Consider the following 27671-nt stretch of genomic DNA (forward strand, 5'->3'; position numbering starts at 1 on the left):
CCGCCTCGGTTCATAAATCGGGCGGGGGCCGCCGGCCGCGGTTCCCACACGGCCTTGGGGCGGCCCGCACGGTGCTCGGGCGGCGGCAGCAGCAGCGGCAGCAGCAGCAGCAGCAGCACGGGGCTCCGGCAGCACCTCCGCCCCCGCAGCGCCGGGCCGCGGAGCGCAGCGCAGGCAAGTTTTGCCTGGCCCCGCACCGCGGCGGAGCCCCTGCCCGGCTCGGCCTGGAGCCGGCGGCGGCCCGACGGGCATCGCCTCCCGACGCGGGCGCCGGCAGGGCAGCGGCGCGCCCGTCCCCGCAGCGCCATGCCGCTGGGGCACATCATGAGGCTCGACCTGGAGAGAATCGCCCTGGAGTACATCGTACCCTGCTTGCACGACATCGGCTTTTGCTACCTGGACAACTTCCTGGGGGAGGTGGTGGGCGACTGCGTGCTGGAGCGGGTGAAGCGGATGCACCGCGACGGGGAGCTGGCCGACGGGCAGCTGGCCGGCCCCAGCCGCGGCGTCGCCAAGCGGCACCTCCGTGGCGACCAGATCAAGTGGATCGGGGGCACGGAGGAGGGCTGCGAGGCCATCAACTTCCTCCTCACGCTGCTAGACCGGCTGGTGATGTACTGCGGGAGCCGGCTCGGCAAGTACTACGTGAAGGAGCGATCCAAGGTAAGGGGCCGCGGGGCCCCGGCCCGCCCGGCACCGGCTCCCGGCCGGACCGACCCGCCTCGCAGCTGCCGGTGGGACCTGGCGGAAAGTTTCCACGGGTTTCCCCCCCCCGCGCCCCAGTGTCGCGTTTTCGGTGTCCACGGGTGTCTGTGGCTTAGGCAGCCCCGCTTGCCGGCGGGTGCGGAGGTCCTACTCAAAAACACGCTGCGGGCCCCCTGCCCCGCCGGAGCTGGCAGCGCTGCGGGACGGCTCACCCCCGTGCCCCAAGCCGGCTCTTCGCCGGGGTCCTCGGTTGCCGGGTCCCGGCCGGGTCCTCGCCCGTACCCCCGTGTGCCACCGGGGATCCCTTCGCAGCCGTCCCGGGGGCTGCGGGCGGCACCCCGCTTCCCGGCGGTGGAGCCGGAGCCCGGCTGCCGCTCGCCCCAGCTGCGGAGAGCGGAGACCGCCAACGCGGGGGGTACCCCGCCAAAAGAAGTCTAGCCTTAACCGTGATTTTCCTTTGGAGGATTATTTCACGTGGAAGGAAAGGCTCCCTATATTCTCCCTACCCACGTTCACGGCTCGGATCCCATTATTTAGTTGGTTGCACCCAAAGTAGTTTGGGTCAGGCTTAGGCCAGCGTCCCACAGCTGAAGAGGTTTATCGTTACTGCGTTGGGTATGTGGCACAAAATAAGGGATGCTCAGTTTGAGCACAGCAAACTTTTTTTTTTTTTTAAAGAAAAGAGTTGTTTCTTCTAGGCTTTCTTGCTCAGAAATGGAGAGGACGCTTGTAGGACACTTGCATTTATAGGTTTCTTACCCAGTGACTGTTATTTGCACTTGCAATGTCATTACTTCAGTTTGGGATAACTTGGCTTTTCTTTCGTTGTCTGTTTTGCTGTGCGAAGTGGGCTAGTTTGGAACTAAGTTTGCTTCATTGTCCCGAATGCTCAAAACGTCTCATTTATTTATTTCTGAATTTAATTCTATAATATATAGCACATTTTCAAAACTTCCACTTCTTTTAGAGATATGCCAGAAATATAAACGATGAAACTTTAGAAGAGTTACAGAAGTGAAAAGTAGGCATTTCTTTCGGTTTTAAGTTGCACTGAACTAAGGGGACGTGTGAGTGGTGTTGAGGTTTTTTTTTTTTTTTCAGAAAAAACGAAGAAAACAGCATGGTGATGTTTACCAGTAGTTTGGGAACACCTTAAAACCTGTGCATGTACTTACCCCCGCCCGCCTCTGCACACTTCCTAGTGGTGGATGGGTTGAAACATTGCTCCTGTCCTTAGCTCCCCTGAACTACTGATCATCAGTTCAGTTAAAGCTTGGGTAGATTTGATTTAAAATGTTAGTAGACTGGATTTATACTTATTCCTGGTGGGAGCCTGTTGTTAGGAGGTATAAATAACCATTCTGCTTTGGCATGGCTTTGAGGTCATCCTAGTTCTTCCTCTGGGTGACTTCTGTTTGCTGGATTGCAGGAATGCACCTTCAGCAGTATTGCACTGCTGGCCTCCTGGGGGGGGAAAGCAGGGGCTTACATTAAAGTTGGACTGGAGTGAAAGGAAGTGGTCCAGCATTTGTACAAGGCCTTTGGAGAAAGAGTCAACGTGAGGGCTGTTGGCACTGACAGAGGAGAAGGGGCTTTTGGGGAGTGATCTTGGGTTGTAGAGGTGATTTTAAAACTGAGTTGTGGTGTTCTTGCAGTCATTTTTTTACAAATATCAATGACAGGGCAGATCTTGTTTTATTAATAGATACCAAGCTACTTGCTTATGAAGGGAGCTGTTTGGCCCTTGTGCTTTAGTGTGGACACTTTGGTGTTAGACTCCAAACAGTGCATGGAAGTGCTACACAGCAGTCCAGGACTGAAATGGGGCTCAATATAGTTTGTAAAACTAAATGCAGAGGAATTTCCATCAGAAATTAATAGTAACCAATCCCTTTATTATAATAATTAACACCATGGATCTGTGAGGCCCTGGACTAGCAGCTGCCATCTGTAACTGAGATGTGGGACACCTTCAGCAGGAAGATGATATTCCTGTGACTAATCAACTGACTACTACAGTGCATGCAGGTTCCCACGTCACCTATAGACGTTTCCCTTACACCACTAAATTTGTCCATTCTGCTTATCTTCTAAAGTCTTGTGAATGCATACACCAAAATCCCAATTTTAAATTCAGTCTATTTTTATTTTATCTGCTAGATTATGTACATAAATGGATGCCCAGGAAACTTCCACAGCCTAACATTTGGAGAGGTGTGGGGTGTTTCTGAGCAAATGGACCAGAACTTCTTAGCTGTACATGTCCAGTTTTGCATAATTTATTGGTTTGTGATATAGGTACTAGATGGGGCTAAGAGTCCAGAGCAATTTGTTTAAAGCGTAAGCTTTTGGCTACATGGTAACTTGTCTTGTCATGGAAATGAATCGATGTAATATCAGCCTCATCATTCTTTAGAGGTTTATGCTTTTAAAACAGTAGTATGATTTTAATCTTCAAGCCTGTGTTGGAAGAGGGGGAGAGGTTTGCTTAGTAAATGAACTTCTGTCAGCTTACTGTCTGCTTAGTGTGGTGTGCTTCATGGTGGGTTTTTTTTGTAGCTACACAAACATAAGATGACAAGAACGGCTTTTGTCTAATAAAGGAAGCTTTCCTTGCAGCTACGTGAGACAAATGAGTCAGGATTTTTCTGTTTCCAAATGACTTCCACCAGCATTACAAGAAAGTTAAGATTGCATCAAAGAGAATGGATGGAAGTAAAATTTTACAAGGGTACTGGATACTCTTAAGAGCTGTTGGTTGACATTTGAGGGCTGATAATGAAACGTAATCTTTCATCTTTGCAGACCAGTGATCCAAATCTATCTTTGGACTAAAATATTAAATATTATATAAAATACTAAAAATATTAGCGGACATGGTTAAATTATCAAAATAACCAGATAACATTCTTCTAAAGGACTCTTCTGTTCACAGACTCAGTGTACTGCTTGTTGGCTTCTGCATTCTCCTCAACTGGAGTTTCCATTTTCTAGTAAAATAATACCATGGTTCCCCTTTTGTAGTAGGTAAATGACTAAAGATCTCGCTGAGGCATTGCTGACCCAGGTTGTGTCCTCTCCTTGGTGTGAGAAGATTCATGTCCTTGTGCAGAGGAATGCTCTGGCCTCAGGCCTGAGGTCAGTCTGGTTTTGAGGACCTGTCTCCACTTGGCTGGAGCTTTGATGCTTGGTGGAGAAAAGCTGGTGTGTGTTTTGGGCTGGGAAGCGAGGCCACAGCTTGGTCTTCACAGCCAGTCACCTGGACTGCCCCTGGGTCAGGTGGTGGTCTGGGGGCCGCGGGTGAAAGGTGGATGTGCTGCAGCTTCTGGCTCCTCAGGTCCCAAGTCCCTTCTTGGGGTTAACTGGGGTTTGTGGGGGCTTGAGGAGATGGTGGAGATGATGCTGTCTGTAGAAGGTTTGAGCCCACTTGCAAATGAGTTTTGCTCAGGTGCAGAGGTGGCACAGGGGCCTGACATCTATGGAAAATTTTTCCAAGTGGCAATTACAAAGTTTTGTAGGCAGTGAAATGTCTGCCCTGTAGAAAAATAATCCCTGTATTATAAGTAAATAAATCAATCAAAGAAACAACATTAAAAAACCCCAAAACAAAAACAAAGCAGGTAAACACTTCAGAAGAGAAGCCAAGACATAAGACATAAGAAAGGGGTTTTTTTTTAAGTTAGAAGCTGCAGATGTGCTAAATGCTGTGGAGTTTGGGATATCTGTCCCTTCGGCAGCCTCAAATGCTGCAGAGCCTGGGGAGCCCTGGAAGCCCATCCCGCGGGGAGGCAGGGGACGGGGGCTGGCAGGAACCAGGTCGCTGGCTGGCGTGCAGAGACGTAAAAGCCGCGTTTGCGGCGGGATGCCTGGGTAGCTCATCTGCAGCTGAGGGGCTGTGGCTATTCCCCCTTTCACTTTTTGCCTCTGCTGGAGAAGGGCAGCTCTCCCCGTGGTCAGGCAAGGTCCCAGAGTGATGCCGACAGCGCCCGCTGCCCTGAGCCACCTCTGCTGAGTCAGCGCTTGACGTGTGGCCAGTGGGCTGCATTGGTCCTCATGGGCAAGGGGTGGAAGGTACTTTGAACCGGCATGGCTGCGCTCTGCGTGGACTTTGCACCCCGGTCCTGGCAGCAGTGTGTCCTGCTGTGAGTCACTGGTACCCTCTTGGATGCCATCATGGGTTGATATCCATGCGAGGGCTGCCTTTGGGGACCCTGAGCTCATCTTGCGCCTGCTGAACGCCAGTGAGCCCCGCTGGTTAGAAAATAAGGCAAGACATCATAATCCGAAGAGCTGACCTGTGTTGAAGGAAGCCCGGGACTGATGTTTTTAGCTCAGAAACCAACTGCTCGCATTCAGAGTCAAGTATATGGCCTGAAGTTAAAAAAAAAAAAAGTGTTTTCAATATGAGATTAGTTAGTTTAGACGTTTCTGTGGGATGTGAACCCTCTTGAAAACTTGCTTCAAAATCTCTATGTTGGCCTTTCACTTTTTTTTTTAATGGGGTGTTTTCTGCACCCTCCACTTGTAGGCGGGACACCTCCCTGCTCACCCCAGCCCGGTGGGCCCTCTCTGACTGCCACAGGAGAAGCAGGTCTTTTGTGGTGGCACTTCATGGCTAGTGAGTGTTTGCTGAAAACCAGAGCAGGTCCTTCTGCGTACCACACGGACGGGGTGTTCTTAGGTAGGTTTTGAAACGTGGTCTCTCTAGCAAGTTGTTACCAAGATTTCTGTTCCTAAGGGTTGAAGAAACGCATGAAATGTCACAGGCTTGGGTTGAGTGGTTTTACCAAGTCCCTCATAACTCAGGTAATGAGGTGAGATATTTTTTGCATTGGTGTATGAAGAAAGAAGAGTTCAGTTCTATAGCATTCAAATTCTATCCTTTGCAATTAAAGTACAGAGTGAAATGCTGCATTTCTTGATTTGAGGCGTGGATATAAGGAGCAGGATAACAGAAAACTGGCTTATAGAGCTGAAGAGCAATGCTGCCTATAGAAATATACTGGTTTATTATATGTTACAAAGGATTTTTGATACTTGTGTAGCAGCATGCCTTGCAATTAGTTTACAATGGGAGGTCTGATGAATACCACCATCCAGAAGAAATATGCATAATTTCTCTTTCTTCTAATCAAATGCACATGTTCTGGCATAATGGATAAGTTCAAATCTGTTCTTCTGGCTGGCTGCCGGCAGAGTCCAGAGCCACTGGAACTGTAAATATAGCAGACAAGTCGTTTTATGATATCGGACTGAGGAATTCGGCATTGGCACAGATCCTAGAGTGGTTGCTTTGGCTCGGTGTCAAAGCTGATGTTTATATCTGTGTTTGTCAAGCAAGATTAGTTAGCCTGGTTAATTATACACAGGAATGTATAATTTTTAGTTGACAATTAGAGCATTAAATGACAATAAACCTGGGCATATTAGCTCTTATTTTTTGTTCATCAAATTATTCTCAATGACTTTTTGTAACTTTCAAAAGACACTTGTTCTCTGAAAGAAGCACTTGGAGAATCTTTCAGATATCGCTGCTTCACTCAGCAGGGACAGGGTATTGGAGAAATGGGTCTATATTTTACAGGCGGCGATGCACCTATCTGTAAGTGGGTTCAGAAGCATGGGTAGCTTCTGTGGAATGGTGTTGAAGTTACAAGCAGCTTGAATTTGCTACCTGTTGTGTATCATCACTCTTAAGAACTTGACTGTAGTGCACGGGTAGACTTATGCCATGGTAGGCAGTGGGAAAAAATGTGCCATCCTCGGCGTGTGTTACGCCAGAGCCTTTGGCAGCCAAGTGACTGCTGTTGGACCTCTTTTCCCTCTTGTGGAGGAGAAGTCTGTAACCACCCACTGACCTTTCTTACACTGTGTTAGGAGCCTGGCCGTGCGCTTTTACAGTCGTCGTCGCAGAGGAAGGCAGAAGGTGGCTCATCTTGTAAGAGATGGGAAATGAGTCTGAGCTCTTAGGCAACGTAAAGAGCAGAGTGGTCTGTTTATCCTGAGTTTGTGCACGTGTTTGTGGCATCAGGGCGGGTTACCTGACTTTTTAAATATTGTCTGTAGTTTCACAGTCAAGCAGTGCTTAATGACTCTTATTAGACTCCAGAGTTACACAATGATGGCAAAGCAGTGAAATGATGGCAGAGCAGTGAGGTTTTCCACAGTCTGTCCCGTACTGGTAGCGCATTTTCCTTAGTGCCTTCTTATCCAGTGCGCTGGTACCAGTCCTTTCCAGTACCACTATGTCAGCTCTTAAAGCCAGACACACTTGCAGCGGTAGCCCTGCTGGTGTGCCTGCCCATTCCCCTATTACTTGCAAGCCCTAAATAAATATGTGCCTCTCAGTTTGGTTTTGTATGTGGGCTCATTGCTCATTAAATGTCAGTGTAAAACTTCCACAGCTGTGTGGGGAGGGACACTAATACAGGTGGCACTGGTGCCCCTGGGGACGGGGAGTCTTTGTCCTTGGCCCTGGTGGGGGTGTGTACGGCACTGCAAGGCAGAGTATCCTCGGGAGAGCCACCCGGGAAAACGGCAGGATTCAGAGTTCAGTGTTCCCTCCTGCTGAGCTTGCGTTCCAGGAGGGAGGGGAGCTGGTCCTTGTTATTAATATTTGTACACAGCCTTTCCCCGAGGTAATTATTAACTAATGGTTCAGTTCATTGCAGCTCACTGCTAATAACAGGATACATTTAAATGGAGATGCATCGATGCTCACAACACTGATGCAGGCCAGCATGCGCACAGTGAAAGTGAACTTGTTTCTCTCCATTAAGAATTCCAGCTGTCTGTGTTAACCCCAGTGTCTTTATTTGACTTCGCAGTAAACGCTTCCACAGTAAACGCTTCTTTCTTTGACTTCCAAGCTTACCTGGATAGTGGCTCAAGGTCATACAGCCTTACTGTGCATGTTGCTTCCTGAGCAATTCGCTTGACTTAATACGTGGATGCATCTTCTCCCTCCACTTTCTTCTATGCTGCACAGATTCTTTTTTTTTTTTCCCCTGGGGTAGTGGTGATGGGCATGTTCATCAGTATCTGTGCTCCCTCAGCAGTTCCTTTCCATATGTGGAAGGGATGGGTTAGAGGGAGAAGGTAAAATCACAATGACCCAAACATGAATATATTTTTAATCAGATGAAATCTTGATGTTTGCTAAGCAGGCTGGAGACATTTGGAAGAGATCAATACATTTTATCAAATGTTTCAAGATGACTCTTACAAAGTAAAAGTACTTTTTTTCTTTTTTTGAGGTATTCACTTTTTACAAAGTTTTATCCTGCTCCTGTTTCAATTGGATTGCCTTTTCCCATTGTGTAATAGGTCCGGGGCAAGTGGTCCTTTGGCACCAGCCGGCCACATAGTGCTCATCCATCTTGCTGTGGGTGGCTTGTGAGAATGAGGAGGTCCGGAAGGGAAGCCTGCAACTAAGTATTGCTGGTTTTAGATTTGTGGAGAAAGGAGGATGTGTGCATATCAACTCAAGGGAATTTGGAGCCCTGGGTTGGATTTATCATGACTGTAATCCTTCTGTCACAAAGCTGAAGACTGAAACAACGTTGTTAGAAAGCTGCCAGCAACACAAGACTCCCTAATCTTCTGTGAAAAGGTTTTATTGGATTAGTAGAGGAGCTCTTGGGTAGAGGTGTTTTGGGAACTGCTTCTGGTACCTGTGCCTAGGGCAGCTGATGGCCCTTGTGGTGGGCTCCAGGGTGAATAACTGATGCATTGGCACAGAATGTGGCCGGGCTTGACAAAAGGTTTTGATTAATGCATAACATTACATAGCAATTTGTTTTAGACCTTTTGTTGCTTTGAAAAGAGATGACAGGGAGTTGGTCAGAAAAGCAAGAAGAAGGTCTCTAGCTGTTCAGGCAGTGAGGTGGAGGAAGAAAACTGATGGAGGCGGCTCATGCCAAGTAGACTATCTCCTGCTGTTAAAGCTATTCGCATGCATGTCATCCCGTCAGCACACCGCTCCTGACCGTTCCTGCAAGTGATTTGGAGAGAGCTGTAAGCCCCATTGCCCCTCCATCCCTCACTCACACATATGCATCCGCTATCTCTCAGTGACACAAAGGAGCTTTTCACTACAGTCATTTTTCTCTTGTCATTGTGTTTTGATAAGATTAGTAGACAAAGCAACTTAGTGCCACCATGCAAAGCCCTTAATAGAAAGCAGTTGATTAAACAAGCTACTTGTTGCTCTGATTTTTCACAAATAAAGTAGTGCCAGAGATTTGGCTGACCGTAATGGTTCCATGGAGGCTTACCAGATGTTCATACCACCAGCCACCCCATTTAAAATTAATAGTATAGGTTGCAGCAGTACAGCATAGCACACTATCTGCACAGACTGGACACAGTTTGTGCAAAGCCTTTTCAGCTGGAAATGGCAAGGTAGCCATGTCTTTTGCCAAACACCAGGGAACTGCATCCTACTTTGTAGCAAAAAGATAACCGTTTTGAGTCTTGTATATATCTAGTTCGTATGAATTCTTTGGTCACAATAGGCTCTTTTTCTGTGCTTTCTTTTTGGGCCTGAAAATCCAAACGAGACATCTGTTTGCATTTTTCTTGTCTGTAAGTCATAATAATAATTAATTATTGCTTATGTCTTCTTGCATTGTAATTTTTACATACAAATTGATAAGGCAAATATTTTTAAAGTTTTGGTCCCAGTTCAGCAATTCACTTAAGTACTGGTGTGGTGTTTTTTTTTTTTTAAAGGGTCTTTGAAATCAATGGGACTGAAGAGCATCCTTTGGTGCTTGGCTGAAACTATGCTAGAATTATGTTTAGGAAGGTTCAGGAAAAGTTGCGGTGATTTCTTGTGCCATCCCTGGTCTCTGTCTACGTTTTGTCTTAGATTTGAAATACAGACTATCTTTACATGGTGTCTTGGGAGGGAGCAAGGAGCCTTGCTTGATGGAAGTTATAGATAGCAGTTAGGACTTCTATCTGACCTTCGCAACTGACTGCCTTGTGGCAAACCTGTCTTACACCATTAACAGTAGCAGTTATTCCAGTGGTGCATACAGGGAGATGGGTGCTGGTCAGTGCAGGCTGGGGAACACCACCCTGCATGGGAAAAGCCTGCGGTGCGCGGCACTGTCAGGCAGCGGGCTCCGAGGCGGTGGATGCTGGTGTGGAGCCTCACGCCTGCCCCGGGGCTCCAGGGAGTGATGAAAGTCTCTTCACAGCCCCTTGCTGGATCATGCGGGTAGAAAAAGAAATGCAGAACCAGGGGGATTTGGGAGAGGAGATATAAAAAACCCAAAAAACCAAAAACCAAACAAGGGGGTTGGAGGGGAGGGTCAGTTAGTCCTCAGCTTGTCTGTTCCTAGGTTGTTAACAGTCCTAGGGTGTTGTGCTTGCTGCTGAAGACTATATGTGTAACTGTACCTTCTTCTGATTTCCCATAGGGAATCTGGTAGAATAAACCACTGGTAGAAGTGGTTTGAGAAGTGGAAAAAAGGGAAGCTTGACTGTAAATGCTGTAACACGTCCTGCTGTTAAGGCATATAAACGATAGCATATGACTAGATGTGCACCAAGAGAACAAGGTCCCCCAGGATGTGTCTAACTGTTCTTTACAGTATTCACCAATGTTTCCGCTTCCCTAAATTAACTTGTCCTCTGACTTCTGTTGTCTGTGGAGCATGTGCATGGTGGCTCTGAAGCAGGCCAACAGGAAGGGTCATTGCCTGGTTAACTGTTTTACAGACTTCCTCTTCATGGAGCAGCAATGAGAAGATTTGCAAATTCTGGTCCTCGCTGCCAAATTCACGATAATTCAACATTTGATGCTGACCAAAGGCTGAAGCGTCAACCTCGTACATTTTACCATTCTATTTCTCAATGCGTAACTTGGCATCTAATGGGTGACTTAAAGGCTCACTGCCAGTCTGACACTCACAGGGGTATTTTCTTGGTGAGGATGAAAATGTAGTTGACTTGGGTTTTGTTTGTTTACATTTATCTAAGATGTCTGCAACTGAAACAACTAAAATTTTTTTTTCCTAGTTTACTTTTGTCTTTTGCTGGCACTTGGTTAAAAGCCTGTTTCACTGCTTACCGTCCGTAGAAGCTATTGCTGCTAATTACGAGCTGTGTTAGTGCAATGTCTTCGCTGCAGTTAGGAACGGCACCAGCTGTGCCAACAGTGACCATAGCTATAGGCAGACATAGTACCTGCTTCACCCCCACACCTAAATATGCATATCCCTGTATCTCTGGCTTGCCACCAAGTATCTGTACTTCCTTCCCTCTCTGCATTTCCCACCGCAGAGAAGCACTTGTGCTCCACACCTCTTGCAAAGCCATCTGCAGCCCCTCACCAAGGGGTTATTTCTTACCCCCACCCACAGCCTGTCATGCCTGTGCATCCACCATCTCTCATCTCCATCGTCGAGAAGAGGAGGGACAGGGATGAGGGCTGCTTTTTCTGGCTGCACATGCAGCTCGCACCCTGGGAGAGAGTCCCCCATCCAACCTCCAGCTTGGCTCACCCCCGGCCGCCCCTGCGGTGGCTCCGAGGACATGCTGCTCTCGTCAATCTGGCTGCCAGAGAGGAAGAGGAAAAAGGAGGGAACAGAGCCAGAAAGACCTCTCCAGCCTTTCTGCATCCTCAGGAAACATCCTGAACCCACACCAGAGAGACCACCTCCCCGCTCAACGGTTGCTGTGCTTCCTGCAAAAACTACCTTAAATGCCGAAGAACATTACTTTAAGGCCCAGTCCTGAACTGCGTCTTGAGAAGCCTCCCAGGGGCTGTTGCTTCAGAGAGCAGCAGTGGGAATGGCTGGGTAAGGCTCCAGAGGGAACTGCCGTGAAGCAGAGCAGCGGGTGTGAACGGGGCTGGGGGGGGAGCTGGGGAGGACCCCCTTCAGGCATGGCTCTGTGCCCCGGCCGGCGGGTGGAAGCCTGTGGCAGCGATGCAGCCAGCCCGTAAGGACTGGTCTCTGCTGTCAGGTGGTGGCAGCATAAATCCGTGGGAGAGGCTTGACCAGCGGAAAAAAGTGGGAATTCAGCAGCCCGCTTTCTAATCCAGAGTCTGATGTTCCCTCGCGTCTGGGTTTAGGACCAGGCTTCCTTGGCTATGAGCTGAGAGCTCCTGTGAATAGCTTTGAGATGTGCAAATGTAAGGCTGGAGCTCGATTTGTTGAGTGCATGCGTGTCTGCATTTAGGTGTGCTTGCTTTGCTCAGAGTTGCCTAGTTTCTGTTTACACACATCTTACTGGCGCGAGTACCGACTGTGTACATGTGCAGAGGGCAGACACTACAACACTTAGAGGGATTTATTTTTTTTTACTAATGTTTTTATTGCCTAACCTTAGAACAGGTGTATAGGTATAACTCTACAAAATTGCCTTGAATCTGAATAGCTTGTTTCCCTTCCTGTGTGGATCGGTGCTGTGTCACTGTATACACGTTCATCCCCTTTCACTGCACTCACACTAGAGAGATTGTACTGCTGCAATGTACACGTGTAGTCACAGCAGTACAACTTCATGTGCAGGCAAAGCCTTAGAGGTAAAGACTATGCGTGTGGTTTAAACACAGCAGAAATTATTTCTAATGGTAATTTATTATAGGTAATTTTAATGAATTTAATCTGTAAATATTCATTTACACAAAATCCTATGCAGGAACAAATGTACTGTCAGCTAGGCAAGGTCCTCTGAAGAGGTGGGGGGGAGCAAAAGGTGGTGGGGGGGGAGTGAGACAGCATCCTTCCAAAGTTAACATAGGAGATAACTGGTCTCATCAATTAGCTTTAATTTGGTGTTCCTGCTGTGTTAACAAACACTTGAGGACCGTTCATCTCTCTGTTTATGTAGTGCAGTAATGTCTTAGCAGCCTCAGAAGCCCAGACGGCTCCCGACAGTCTTGGGAGGACCCTTGAGGCATATTTGGGGTACCCGCCAAGCCTGACGGCGCTAGCCTGAACCCCGCCTTCCTCTCTGGCGGCGGCGAGCGCCTTCCCCTGAGCCGAAGCGGACAGAGGAAAGCGGCTCCCTGGTGTAAGTCTCCTGGGCGGTGGCCCCAAGGAAGGGACGACGCTGCTCAGCCGGGGCCGCCCCGTCCCCTGGGAGTGTCCGCTTCGAGGAGGTGGCTCGTCTCCTGCCCGCTGCTCGTTTGCCCTAAGCCCATGGGCTAAAAATGAACGAATAATAGGAAAAAAGGGATGTTGGCTGGCTCGGGCAGCTCTGACGCCAGCAAAACACAGCTTGCCTGTGGTGTGGCCGGCTTTCCTGACCTTTATTAACGCACCCCCAGGAGCCTGAAAATATGTCGAGTTCTTTAAATGTTGCATGAGAAAGAAAAAGTGTAATCCTCTGGGTGATTAGTGGCAGGACTGAAAAGGTGTTAAGTACTGAAAAAGAACGGAAGGCAGGGATATTTAAGGCACTATGAAATTACCTTTCTATCACACAGTTGAGGATATTCCGCAGAGTATGTCTGTGCGGGGTAGCGAGCCTTTATTCCCCACTGAGAACCTGAACATCCAGGGACAGTCCTTACAGATTTCCTTAATGAGCCTGCACTTACGGATTTGGTTTTCTGTGGGGGTGGCGCTTGTCGCCGTGTCCCCTGGGACTCATTACGGGGACGCTCTATCTGCGCTGGCTGCTCGCCATGCGTTCTCGTTAGTGCAGCTCGTCCAGCTTTGGCTCCTGGGGGAGAGAAGGGGACTGAAAGAGTTTTCTGGGTGATGAAAGAGGGCATCAAGAACGGGCAAAAATAGTTCTAAAATGTAATTAAACAGCATTTTCTTTTTTTTTTTTAAAGTGTGGGAAGTAAGTGTGGCATGCCTGTGTGTGTGCAGCGGGGGGGGAGGGAGACCAGTAAGAACCAGAACAGAGAAGTGCCTTGAGTGTCTGCGTGCTGCAAGCGTGGGTTTTCTCCCCTCTTCCCTCCACAGCGTCTCCGTCAAGTGTACTCTGGAGGAAAGTTTGCGTTTGATCGCCGATCGCCTCACGCGCCGCACGTAGCGCTGTCGTTAAGCCATCATCTCGCTGGCCCCACGCCAGGGCTCCGCGGCGCAGGGGCGGGCAGGCTTTCTAAACTGAAGCGGCCTTTATGGATACACTGATGCACTGCGCATGTTTACAGCTGCTAATTGGGGACTTAATCTGAATATCCTTGACTGAACTAATTCACTGGCAATAGCCTTTTAAATTTCAGGTCCTGCCGTGGTGGTATGCCTGCTCTTCACAGCACGCTGATCTCTTCTGAAGCGGTATCGTCACTGTGTGCGTGCAAGACACAACGACCGAGTGGTGTTGCAGCCTAAAATGTTGTTTTAGGTCAGAGGAGGATGTAAAATGAGAAGCTTACCTGATTTTACCGTTGCGGAAGAAGAGAGAAGCACTGAGGAACAGGAGAAAAGAGTTAATTGACATACATGCAGAAATATGTAGATTAATTAAACATGTAGGGAAGGAGGTTAATCCTTTTAATCATGAGAAGAGGGCAAAGATGCTCACTTTGTCTGCAACTGCACAGTTGTGATCCTATAGCAGTTTTAGATTTGCTTCCTTAAATTTCAGTATTCTCTTTTTTTCCTGGCCATGCCCAGAGGCTGAGCACAGAGATTTTGGGTGGTGGTCTGAAAGCAAGAGGTGTTACTTTACTTGGCTTTAAAAAAAAACCAAAAAGGCAATGTAGACAGTATACAGAGGAAGATGAATGCCTGGGACTCTCTTGTGCAGGAAACCACAAGTCAGATCTCTCTACTTGGAAGCCTGGAGAACTTCTCCCTGGGTCAGGTCCTTTTGCAGTTTCCTGAATTGCCCCTTCGCTTTAGGATCCCAGCGATGGGGACAACTCAACAAAACTCCCCACTGTCTCCAAAGCCTGGTTCGCAAATGCTCCCTATTCTCTTGGCAGTCACAGATGGCCACTGCCAACACAGGGCATGGCTGTTCCTTGCCTTCCCACTTCATAGTGGCACTGCCCTGGCAGCCAGCTTGAACTTGAAGGGCATCCAGATATATCTCTAAGTGCGTGTTCTGCTAAGAAAAGAAATAAAAAATAGTCATGAGCCAAAGCTGTCCTTCACATTACAGGACTCTTCAGGCCATGAAGAACTAAATTTTGTTGCCAATCATTAGAAAAGCTTCCTAAGCCCCATCACAGATTCATTTAATAGGGAGCTCATTTTTTAAAGCAGCATCACTCTGATCTGGCTTCCTTACAGACAGATTCTGTAAGATTTGAAAGCCTATTAGGGGCTCCTTGAGCTACCACTAGATAACATGCCAGTCATCAACAGCTGTGTGGCATGGAGATAATCCATGAACAGAGCTTTTATGGGTAGTTCTTTGTTTCTACCCTTAGTTCTAGAAGAAATTTAATAAGCAGGAACAGTTTTCCATCTTACGGTAATTAGAATAGTATAGCTAATAGTAGCCTCTTTGTTGGTAAGCAAAGATAATCCAGTATCTTTGCATTTGCTGATGAGAGCAGTACTCTTTCCCACAGTTCCCACTCTCAGGCTGTTCCTCAAAAAATTCTCCAAAATGTGCCTCTATACACCTGGAAACAATAAACAAGCTACAATGGTGCTTATGAAAGACCAGATAGAATAAAAAGGGAGAGATGAGGTTTCCAGTTCTTGGAAGATTGGAATCTGATGATTAAGGTCACATGCATGCAGGGAGAAGCAAGTACCAGACCACCTGGCTAAAATGCTATCCATGGAAACGGGATTTTTGTACAGTTTTAAGTACTTCCCCAGTGGGAAGGTATTATTTAAAAAAAAAAGTGGTGATGGGCATCATAAAACCAGCATTGTGCTCCTGAGGTGAGAAATTTTGAGAATTGACGTATTCTCACTTGTGTGGCTGCATCTCTGGCCACAGACATGTCTTCTCCTTTCCTCTCAAATTTTCAGGGTTGCTGATATAATACAAGAGCAAGGAGCAGAAGTAGGTGTGATCTTGTCAGTCTTGACCAGATTGACATGTGCTCCAGTGATGAGTCACCTACTGGTACAGGGTCCTATCAGTCTTTATCAAAGACCTTATCAAACAAGATAGGAATCTTGTTTGCCATGGCTTGTTTGGCCCTTCAGTAGGCACTTGTCACCTGCATCCAAGGAACCTTTGTTATGTAGGACTGCTTCTGCAAGCTAATGAAGGAAATACTCAGCAAACTGTCCTTGTAGCTAAGTTTGTGGAGGTTGATCTGCTTTGTGTTTCATGAAAGAAGGTAACTGCCCCAGGGTTTTTATTGTTATTTCTGTTGGCGTTTTTGCTTTTTAGATGTCTTCCATAAGGCTTCAGTTTAGGCTCCTGTATGAAGACAAAATTTGAAAAGGTGCAGGTGTCTTGCCCTGCCAATTCTAGCCCTTTCCCCAGTGTTTTTAATTTCTAAAAACAGGTTCCTTCCTCACACAACCTTTCCCCGCTTTTGCCTCCACCTCTGAGCAAGAAGCTGATCAAAGAGGAGGTAGCTAGGTTTAGCTTTGTAAATCCAACAGCTGTTTGACTGAAGACTGATAATCAAGTTATGGGTGAGGAAATGAGGTTCTGGTTTCCCATGCAATGCTGCCACTGAAGCCCATTTCATGTTTTACATGGCTGAAGCGAGCAGGGTTTCACCCCCCTCCTTGGAACTGGTGATTCCCTTTCCAACAGGCATGAAGCTAATGTCTGATCTTTTTGGTGTTTTAACATAATTTTCTTCCCTCTGTTCCCTCCCATCTCTACAGAGTATTAAATTAGACCGATTCTCCTAGTTCATGCTTCAGTATAGCAGTTGAATGTTTAAACTTTCATAAATTCAAACAAACTAATATTTAATAATGTTCATGAATATTTTATACTTAACCATTATAAGCTACATGGTAGAAAACACTTGGGCGCAATTGGGTGCAACAAGAAAGTACTTAAGAAACACCCCGTTGCGCCTGTGTGTCAGACAAGCCTCAACTGAGGATCTCTTGTCTTTGATCATGAAATGTCAGACTACTCATGTTCTTTTAATGTAGAGCATGCTGTGTGCCTTTCCCTTTCTGGCTGTAGAGACTGTGCGCGTCTACCAACTAAAATCAGGTTGAGTACAATATGCACTCAGACCCAAGTCAGTCAAGTGAATCCTGGTAGTCCTCATTTCCTAAAGTCTGGTCAAGCGATTTTTGTTTGCGCTTAAATTCAGAACTGAGAACCACATATTGAACAGAAATTTGGGAAACTTGTGTGCAGGCAAATAAAAATGTATCTGAAAGCTGCAGCGGCTGTAGCACCGTTAATTCTTATTAATACCTTGGTTTTCTAGAAAACCATAAGTGATACTGTAGGTCAGTATTGCTTTGTGTCTCTAGTACCTTTTCTCTAACAGACTTTATAAGTAATTTCTGAATTTTACTCTTTAATGTACTAGCCGTATGCAGAGACTATCTATGCTGGGGATCAAAAGTAGCAGCTCTTCAACAATACACAGGACAAATGTGGTACAGAAGATGGAAAAGCATATTGTGGAGTCTTTAGCTTAATCTGCGAGGGCAGTTGGTGTTGGCAGGATAGAGTTACACAGGTCAGAGTTTTCTCTGCTGGTTGCAAAGGTCATACTAGTTCTGAGAGGAAAATACGGGATCAGTATAGGGTTACAATACCACCTATACAGTCTGCACCAGGAGTACACTGGGGCCCTGGCTTGGCGTTGGCAGGCACGGAGCGCATCTCCTGTTGACCTGCTGTTGTCACTGCTTCCTAGTAGGCAGGCTTCGTTTCCACTTAAGAGCATCTTCTAGCTGAGGTATTCTCTGAAAGGTTTTGTTCCAAGTATCAGTCCACTTCAGCGCTGCTTATTTTATGAAATGTAGCAGAATGATGCCTCACAGCAGGGTCCTGGCTATGGCTAAGAGAATTTGTTTTTCCCCTTGCTAGAAGCGCTGGGAGGCAGGGAAAAATCCTCTCTGTGGAACTGTTGTTTTTTATCTGCCTCCAAACTTTGCTGGTGTCTTGCAGTTTGACTTGCAGATTTCTCTGGCTGACTTGAGTGTGATACTTAAACTGAATGATGAATAACTTATTTTTGCAAGCTTCTGTGCAGTGCAGAGTTTACTGATGATTCCTGGCTCCTTACTAAAGCTGGTAATTACTGCTTGTTTAACTGGTGGTTGATTTGCACCCTCTTGGGAAACCTAACATCTCTGAAAATGACAGTGCAGAAACTGCAGTCTTGATGATTTGCTTTTCATTTTCCAAGTTTTGTAGGCTTTAATTTGTGGCTGTCGATTAGACCACCAAAGCACTGGTCTTCAAACTGTGGCGTGTGTGTGACTGCAAAGGCACGCATCTGTATATCAGAGTTTTTAACTGTTCAGCTGTTGTTTAAGACAAACTTGTCTATTTTAACTTCCAGTAAGGGGAGGGTTGTTGCTGAAATTTGCTCTGAGTGCTTACACTGGGAAGTTAAGCCAACTAACAGCCATTGTGATGGATTGTATTGCAAAAAAAAGTTGGGTACGTTCCTGCTCATCTCTGTTAGTTTAGGTTTGGAACTGGTTAACGAAGGAAGATGCTTGGAAAAAAAAAAGGGGGGTGTGCTCTTCTGGACACAATAGGGGAAAAAGTATAGGAAACATTTTTACTGACAACCCATTTGCTCACCTGGCAAATGGCTTGGTAATGACAATCCAGCCTCTGGCTTTTGTAGCTAGCCTGTGCACTAAACTGGCAAATACCAGTGATCACCAATTACCTAAATTAAGTCTGGGTCACGCATCTCATCTCCTGTTTCTTGTTTGCTTTGAATGAATCCAAAAGTAGTGCTAACAGCTGGAATCCCTGCTGAGGCCAGCTTGATCTGCTCTGGAGCTGCTCCAGCCAGTGCTCTGATAAAGCTTGATATCATTTCAACAGGCTCTAGGAGGACCAGAATGATTTCCCTTCATTGTTTAAGGTTTCATTCAAATATTAGCCATGCCAGGAAAAAGGATATTTCACTTCTGCTTTTCTCCCTTCACGCCACTACTACTACAAAACTTTTTTCTCTTTTCTTTTAAAGTTAAGCTAGAGTGTGGCCAGTAGTTTTGGATTCTGTGGGAATGGTTCTACTTCTTCATCCCCAGGGACTCTGTGCGTTGCTGTTGCAAAAGGTGCATGCTGTAAATAAATAAATAATGCATCAATGCCTCGGAGTCAAAGCACGTGTTCTGCTAAGAGAACGTATTACGTGGGGGAGGCTGGGGAAATCTGGGCCTTCTGCCCAGATTTCCGTAGTAAGTAAAGCACCTAAATCCCTGTAAGGATCCATCCTGCAGTCTATTATTCTTCAGCAGTTTTTTTTGATTGTGGCATTAAAGAAATAGTGGTAATTATTGGATTGATTTTTATTCAGTTCCGTAATCTTGGAGTAATGTCTGCTCTCCAAAGAGAGACTTCCTTAAGGCCTCCATCATTTCTGCTGTACATTGACTTAAAACCGGGGTATTATCAGTCAACAACGTTTTAATCCGACCGTGCATCATCCCTCCGGTGCGATGAGCAGCGCCGGTGCCGCAGGCGCGCCGCAGCGAGGAGCGACCCGCTCCCCCGGCACAGCCCCCCTTCCTCCCTGCCCCACGGCTGGCATCGCTGCGCCCGCTCCTCAGCGTGCTTAGCTCCCCGGGGCGCGTTCCCTGCCGTGTGAGGCTCAGGTTTAGCAAAGGGTTACTGTTTTAACCGTTCGACCTAATCTGGCTAGCTGTGCCCAGGAAGGGTGAAGGGTGCAGCTGGGTGAGCTGCTGTGCTAGCAGCTGGGATGGGGGGTGCGCGGGGGGACCTGTCCTCGCCGCTGAGGGTGCAGCTCCGTCTCTGCATTGCAGGTACAGCTGACTTGTGGTTTCCACCCGGCTTATGTCCCTAACAAAGCTGCTCCCAGCGCTAGGCTGTAGGCTGGCCCTTACCCTGTTACCCAGCTGACAGCGGAACGTAAGCTCAGCTGCGGAGCCGTCCGTAACAGCAGGACAACAGCAGAGCAGACAGGACCTACAGCGAGGCTTCCAGCCGACTACCAGGCCTGATGGAAGAGGGTTTATTACTTGGAATTAAAGGTACTTGCTCTTGCTCGGCATAATCTCCTGCTCCTGCAGGCCACCAGCCCCCAGGCAGCGGTGGCCTGCAGTGTCGGGGCGAGGAGCGGGCTCTGGTGGTTTACTGCTGCCTGTAGGTACAGTTCTCTGCTGCCTGCAGGTACAGTTCTCTGCTGGTGCTTGTGGGGAGGAAGGGAAGTCAACTCTGACATGACTTGAAATGCAGAGCGGTATTTTCGCAGCTGTGTGTGTACACCTGTCCCAATGGGCTGACTCCTGTGAGTAGGTTTGGTTCGTGGTGGCAGAGGGTCCAAGGGATCCACTGTGCTGCCTGGTAGTAACTTCTGTGTCGGTGTTTGTTGGCACAGTAACATTACCTTTGATTAAAGCAGCGTGTGCTGTACTCTAGCTGGCCATGTGTCCCATGAGAACAGCATGGCTTTAGCATGTGCTTTGAAGCAGAAAACAAGACCTCTGGGTTTCCTCGATAAAAATTTCAATTGCTCTTAGTAAAGCCCATACTGTCAATCTTCAGTGCTATCAGCTGTGCGTGGCGGGTTATTGAGGGCAGGTCGTGCAAGTGGTGCACAATAGTATCCTCATTCTGTGGGACCGGCATGTGCAACACTGTCTATATTAAAAAAAAAAAAAAAGATAAAGTTTACAGTTCCAAAACTGTAATAAAACCTAATAATAGGACAGAAAAGGAAGGGAAAATAATAGCAATGATAAAAGAACATACAAAATAAGTGGTGCACAATGCACTTGCTTACCACCTGCTGACCAATGCCCAGCCAGTTCCCGAGCAGCAGCCCCAACCAGCCTTCCCCCTGGTTTATATACTGAACATGACGTATGGTATGGAATATCCCTTTAGACAGTTTGGGTCAGCTGTCCTGTCTGTTCCCTCTCCAAGCTTCTTGTGGCCCCCCCCCGTATGGCAGTATGAGAAGCTGAAAGGTCCTTGACTTGGTGTAGACACTGCTTAACAACAATGAAAACATCAGTGTGTTATCAACATTATTCTCATACTAAATCCAAAACACAGCACTATACCAGCTACTACGAAGAAAATTGACTCTATCCCAGCCAACTACCAGGGTACCCTGTATTTAAAGTTAGGATGTTATGGTCTGGATGGATGGGAAAATAGATGGGTAAAAAGTGGTTGGATGGTTGGGCTTGGAGGGTGGTGGTTAATCAGTTGTATTATACCTAGAGGCTGGTAACAAATGGAGCACCACAAAGATCTCTCATGGGATCCGACCTGTTAACCACCTTTATCAGTAACTTGAAGCAGATGGCAGAGTGCACTCTCATCAAGTGCAGAGATGACACCAAACTGAGGGGCACCAGCTGGTGCACTCGAGGGCAGAGCTGCTACCAAAAGGGGCCCAGATGGGCTGGAGGAACAGGCCAACGGGAGCCCTATAAAACTAAACATGGGCAAACATGAAGTCCTGCCCCTGGGAAGGAAGAGCCCCTTGCAGCAGTACAGGCTGGGGGCTGCCAGGCTGGGGAGCAGCTCTGCTCCTCAGGGGAGCCTGGGGACCCTTGGTGGTCTTGGTGGGCAGTGAGCTGAACATGAGCCTGCAGTGTGCTCCCTGCACAAGAGCATCCATGGCACTATTTACAGGAGCACAGCAGCTAGATTGAGGGGAGTGATCATCGCTCTCTCCTCAGCCCTGGGGAAACCACATCTGGATACCGTGTCCAGTTTTCCAACCAAACTTAGTCCATCATCTCCTGTCACTCGTGCTGCTAATACTGGCAAGCAATGAAAGGAGATGGCAGAGGAGTAGGAACAAGACTTCTACTGCGACAGCTTTAGTGGAGGTAAACTCCGTGGGAAGTGACTGGTATCACTACCAAGTAGTCCCAGTAGCGAAGAAGTGACTTGGACAAAGACCTGGTACCCTACCAGCAGCCTCACCTGCTCTTCCTGCACCCTGCTTAGGCTGCTAAGGGTGTCAACTCAAGTTTAATGGGTTTTTTGCTGTAAAAACCCTTTTAAGACCTGTTGACTGTCGTGTGGCTTGGAGTAATTCATGTTAGGCTTATCTCATCATTCAAGGTGAAATTTAAACCATGAATTAAGCGATTGTATCAGCAAGTCTGGAGATGATCAAAGAGGGAAGTATGTGTCTGAAAGCTGTCTGGTTAGTTCTGCGGCTCAGTCCATGAAAGCAAACATGCACTGCCCTGTGCAAACACAGCAAAAAGGAGTTGCAGATTTTTGCAGACTTTGCTCTATGGACTTTTACCCATACTTCCTGGAGACCCTTGCTTTGTGTTGGACCATAGGGATGTATATGACAGGGTCTGGAAGATAGAAATGGAGGAGGATGGTGGTAGTAAGGCATGACATCCTGGGATCACTTTCTACTTTCATTATGACTGGCAAATCAGTTTTGCAATGACTGTTCATCTTTAGAAACGGAAGCAAACTTTAGCTGAAACTGCCTCAAAGTCACGTAGCTTGTAGAGAACAATAAGCATGTACTATACATACCAGTGTTTTAGTTTAATTCGGGGGTTTTTTTCTCCTACTTTAGTGTATATATCATGAAATACGAAGGGTATTTATTTCCAGTTTTGAATTTCACACTGGCTGACTCATCCAGTGAAAGAAGCTTGAGCAAAGATATCTTCTGGTGGTGTCTGCTGTAGGTTTTGGATTGATCATCTGAAAAATACTGAGCCAAACTGGTGGTGGGAGGATGCTTAGCAAAGAAAAACTGAAGGTGGGCATCTTGTAGAATTTTTTTTTTTTACTTTCTTTATCTTTCCTTCAGGCTATGGTCGCTTGCTATCCTGGAAATGGAGCTGGGTATGTCCGTCATGTGGACAATCCAAATGGTGACGGGCGCTGCATCACCTGTATTTATTACCTGAATAAGAACTGGGACTCCAAGGTGAGTAAACCACAGGGTTGAGGCAGAACATAAAGGAAAAACTACTTCAGAAACAGAGCTTTGGAGCTGTCTGTTACTTCTGTGAACTCTGGTGACCTTTTGAGCAGCTGGTCCATTCTTCATCTCTACATTTATTTTCTTGGTGTTTATGGCAACACTTTGGAAGTAAGAATCTGAACTCTGTCCTTATCATTCTCTTTCCCATCCTACACACATACTGTTTTTTTGCTATAGAATAAAGCTTCTAGGCACTGGGCTGCTGGCTTTTAGCACTGTTTAGAGGAAAGAGCAATGAAGCACTAGAAAGAAAAACATAATTCACTAAAGAATAAGTGGATTCTGGGAGCAGAATAAAATGACAGCCCAAATTTGGGGTTTTAGAGTTCTTGATGCTGTTCCCTCAGGCTAACCTGTGAAAGATCTTCATGCAGTTTTCTTTGTTGTTTTCTTATGAAATGATGGGGCATAGTAAGAGGAACAAGCACATGGCTTGGTTTGTCATCTCCATCTTTGACTCCACCAGTGGGTCTCTTGACAGGACGGTGCTCTTGTTTCTGCTTATATTACTATAAGGCAATAAAATCAGCCTTGACTTTACTATATCTTTAAGTTAGAAATGGAATAAGGGTTTGTAAAATTGCAGGATGTCTTTTTACGCTTCTGTTGTCATAATGTGGTGTAAACCATTCTCATGGATTATCTGTTGAAAATTGCCCAATGTTTTTGGCCCCTCTGACCTGTCTTGGCCACTTTAGGTGGATGCTCTTTAAGCACATAGATACTATGAACCACCAAAAGTGAGTTCAGATTTAGAGGCAACACCACTGAAAAATGCACTGTTGCAGAAAAACACATTCCTTTATGGAGAGTATGACAGTGAAACACCTCAGTGTATTAAAATGAAGGAGGAGATGTGGGAGGAAATGCAAATATCCAATTTATTTTCTGCACTGCACTCTTAGTCTAATTGTGAGCAAGCACCCAAGTGGACACTAACAAAGCTAACTGAAATCCAGGACACTGGTGGAGAGTAATATGTGGGTGTGATGGTAATTTTATGCAAATGTACGCTGGAGGAGATGCAATATAACCATACTGGTCTTTGAAAGCAACCATGTTGCTTTAAACCTGGCATAATAGTTTCTTACCTGAAGGTTACATGCCACATGGAGGTAGTAAGTCAGGTCAGTGCTGGGTTGACAGAATCTTCCCTGCACTCTGTGGTGCAGCATAAAAGCCTCCAAAGAACCCTCTAACAGCAGCAGGGAGGAGGCAGAGTTCATCTGCATCTTCTAAAGTTTCTACCGTGCGTGCAGATCACCAGACTTTTTCCCTGAAACTCGTGGCACACAGAAAGAGAGAAATGATGCAGTAGAGAAAACAGGCTATGTCATAAGTAGGGAAAAGAGTGGCTGGGAGATAGAATGCATTTATGAGAAGTTTATTACAAATCCAAGAATAGAACAGACGTCACTCTTCTCAGGGTGTAAAAGTTAACTCCTGTATGATCAGATGCAGGCTCTGAAATACCATAAGCAGTATCTAGCAATTGCTGGGAGGAGAGTTTGATCTCAGACTGGTCAGGTGGAGCATTCTTGCTGGCCTTGTGGTATTCACTGGTTCTAGAGATGTGACTGGAAGCTCTGAAATTTCCCGGTGTTTGTTACAGGGCCACTGTTGTCTTTATCTTGATTCATTTACTTTAGACAGATGTTTATGCTGAAACACCACAAACTGTTTGGGAAAATCAAAATGGCCAAGAGTTTCAGTGTACGGTTTTCCAGTGTCGCCGTGTAACTGTCTTGATTAACATCAGATGTTTATTCCCCATTTGTTGGGTGCTGAGGAGGGAGAAATAAGTCATTGTTCGCATGAATGTGTGAGTGTTTATATGAGTAAAAAGCAACCTTTTCTTTTCTTTCAGCTACATGGTGGAATTCTTCGAATATTCCCAGAAGGAAAGTCCTATGTAGCAGATGTTGAGCCGATTTTTGACCGATTGCTTTTTTTTTGGTCAGATCGAAGGAACCCACATGAAGTCCAGCCTTCTTATGCAACCAGGTAAGTAGCATATACGACATTGATATTTGGCCAGGAGAAAATAAAGCATGTCTTCTACCAATGTTTGTATGACCATCATGTGTTTGTTTAAAAAAAAGATAGCTAGAGTTTGAGTGGATTTTCTGGTTTTGGGTCACTGGGAATTCTCTCATCAAGTGAGGAAGAACAAGCTTGAATTATAAGAGTCCTTGTGTGATGGAAAAAAGGCCCTTTTACCATTGACAGGAGAAATCTTCCAAGCTGGGCATAGCTATTTAGCTGGGAGATGCTGGGTTACACTTTTGCCCTTGTAACACTATAGGGATTCTGGGGGCTACCATCTGTCAACAGGCTACGAAAAGCTGATGTGACACAGGGCAACCCCCAAGCTGCCTGCAGGCATCCCAGAACAGAAGAACATACAAAGATCTGTAAGCTACTTTTGCCCTCTGTTACCAGGGGCTGTGCACTCTTTTGTGCCTCCAAGCTGAAATTCTCACCTATATTTCTATCTTACTTGAAAAAATACACATTTAAAATGCTGTCTATATTTATCTATAAAGATGTGCTATTTGCATCCCATTTTTTATCTACTAATCCAGTTTTGTTTTTTGCTTTCTCCATGAGCATAAAATTCCAGGGCTCTATCTTAATAGCAAACGTTGAAACAAACACAAGATTTCTTTCTTTTATAGGTATGCCATGACTGTGTGGTATTTTGATGCTGAAGAAAGAGCAGAAGCCAAAAAAAAGTTCAGGAACTTAACCGGTATGATTCTTTTATAAGTGTTCACCAGAAATAATTTAATGCATTTTGATATTTCCAAAGTCAGAGACAGACGGTGAATAACTGTAGCTAGTTGGGTATGACATTCATTTTTGGAAAGCTTTTTCATCTCCAATCACTAATCAGTTATTTTATGTGAAGTGGAGAAATCATGACAGAAGAAGATTCAGGCCTGGCCTCAGTATCCCTGATGAGTGTGATGGGGGAACACGGGAGGGGTGGTTTCTGATTTCTCTTCCAAATGGCTGCTGAGATTTTGTCCCACCCCAGGTGGCTGCTCCAAGCAGAATTTCCAAGCTCTTCTTTCATTATTTGGGAAGTATGATTTGTGTCCTCCAAACTTTGTTTAGCACAAAGTCATGAGACTTACACAAACAGTTTCATAATCATGTTCTCTAAATATTCTGGCCTCATAGATTATGACTTGGAAAGAAACTAAGTTAGAAATATATATAAGTGCATCTTTTGGCAGGCAGTTGCCAGAGTAGCTGTAATCATGGTGCGCTTCAGGAGCTACCTACATTCAACTGGGTCTCACAGATAGCTTAAAGTCAGCCCAGAGACACTTCTGCAGAAGCCCAGGAAGAGGTGATCCCATCTTTCCTAATGGCAGCCGCACTGCCTGCTACTGTAGTAATGGCATATGAGTAATGGACTAAGTGGTCCAGATGTGCTCTAACACCCTACCTGGGGCCATGTTCAAAGGTTTGCTGTTTGGAGCAGTTTAAGATTTGGTCTTCAGGGACTACCTCAGGCAGTTCCTCAAACTACAGCGTGGAGAGCACTTGTCTTTTTAAAAAAAGTGTGCTATGCATCTGGGGACCAGCAAAGTTGTAATTAGTCAAATGCTTTTCAGAACAGACCATTGTCATCTCTATAGCTGGTATGCAAAGCAGATACTGGCTTCACCCTTAAAGGGGATCATGAGCAAGGAGCCAAGAGTAGGGTAAAAAATGTATCACAGATCTGGAGCCTGAAACTTTATCGGGCTACTTAAATACAGCGTGAGTCATCTTCATTTTCAACAGGGCAAAGATACAAAACCTTCCTATGACTATCTAGTTAATATGCTGTGGATTCATACAGCATTTCAGTCCATGTAGTGAATTCATATTGTGAGTCTGAAATGGCAAGTGCTGTCCACTGAAAACAAACAAAATTTATTTTGTTTCTGAGTTTTCAGGTGAATACTGTCAGAACCCTCTGGCTTAACTGCCTCTTCTTTTTTCATCTTTTCGATGTAGATGCAAGGAAGAGAGAAGCACCTCTTAATGAAGACTAATCAACTGTTCCTGAACACTTTGTGAGGAAATAAGATCCCAAAGATGACTTCCATTTCCAGTGAACAAGGGCAAATTCTTGTTATGCACAAGAACACACTGGTTGTCTAGCACGTGCATCTTATACTGATGGTACTTAAGGCAGCCTTCTGTCATGCCTGCATCTGGTAGAAGAAACACTTGTTTTCTATTTGCCTTTTGCTGGAAAAAGTAACCAGGGTTAAAAAAAAAAAAAAAAGAGTATCACTAAGCCTAGTGGTAGTGGCTGGGCCAGCTGGCTTTTGATCACTCTTGTAACCAAGATAACAATCATTGGAACTAGTGGTAAAGCCTGAGTCTTACTTGCACTTTATGGAAAAAAAAATAATCTAGCTCAATGGGAAGGAGCTTTACAAGTTTAAAATCTGTGGCAGACTGCTAATGGGCAAGGAGAGATATTGGAAATGTGAAATTAAACTGGATTTTTGTAGAATGTCATCTTACAGTCTGTCCCACACGGGCCTGGCTATGTACTGTTCATCACTTTGCTGCGCAGAACACTGGCTCAACTCTTCGATAGCACAACTTGCCAAATAGATTTTTGTCTACACAGTCATTGCATTTCCTGGGATTTTTTTTGCTTTTCAAGAGTCAAGTTCTAGCTGTGCAGTTGTGCTGCCCTTTCTGTCCCAGGACTGAAGGGGGGAGTAGTTATACATCTGTCCACAACTTTGTAAAAGCATTTCCTTTGTTCTGAGCAGGATGGGTTGTACATCTTCTGTTTTTAAGGTTTGCAAAAGCAGCTGTTTTCTCCCAAAAGTTTGGTAAACTTGGAAGACTGATGGCACACAATGCATTGGCACTAAAGGCCAATGATACATAGTGTTATTTTCATGACTTCTCCATCTACTATGTTTTGTATGACAAAGATAGA

The 27671-nt window shown here is 46.0% G+C and overlaps 1 protein-coding gene across 1 annotated transcript; it reads left to right on the forward strand.

The window, feature by feature from the left end:
* Positions 1-306: 306 nt before the first annotated feature.
* EGLN3 (egl-9 family hypoxia inducible factor 3) lies at positions 307-27360 on the forward strand (the record flags this gene model as incomplete). The annotated part of the gene is made up of 5 exons (XM_081999955.1): positions 307-663; positions 22532-22651; positions 24576-24712; positions 25387-25460; positions 26723-27360. The coding sequence occupies 5 exons, from the start codon at positions 307-309 to the stop codon at positions 26758-26760; spliced, it is 726 nt and encodes a 241-aa protein (XP_081856081.1). The 3' UTR covers positions 26761-27360.
* Between the last annotated feature and the right edge of the window lie 311 nt (positions 27361-27671).

This window comes from Phaethon aethereus, assembly GCF_964289735.1.
Source record: "Phaethon aethereus genome assembly, chromosome: 5".
Classification (NCBI taxonomy): domain Eukaryota; kingdom Metazoa; phylum Chordata; class Aves; order Phaethontiformes; family Phaethontidae; genus Phaethon; species Phaethon aethereus.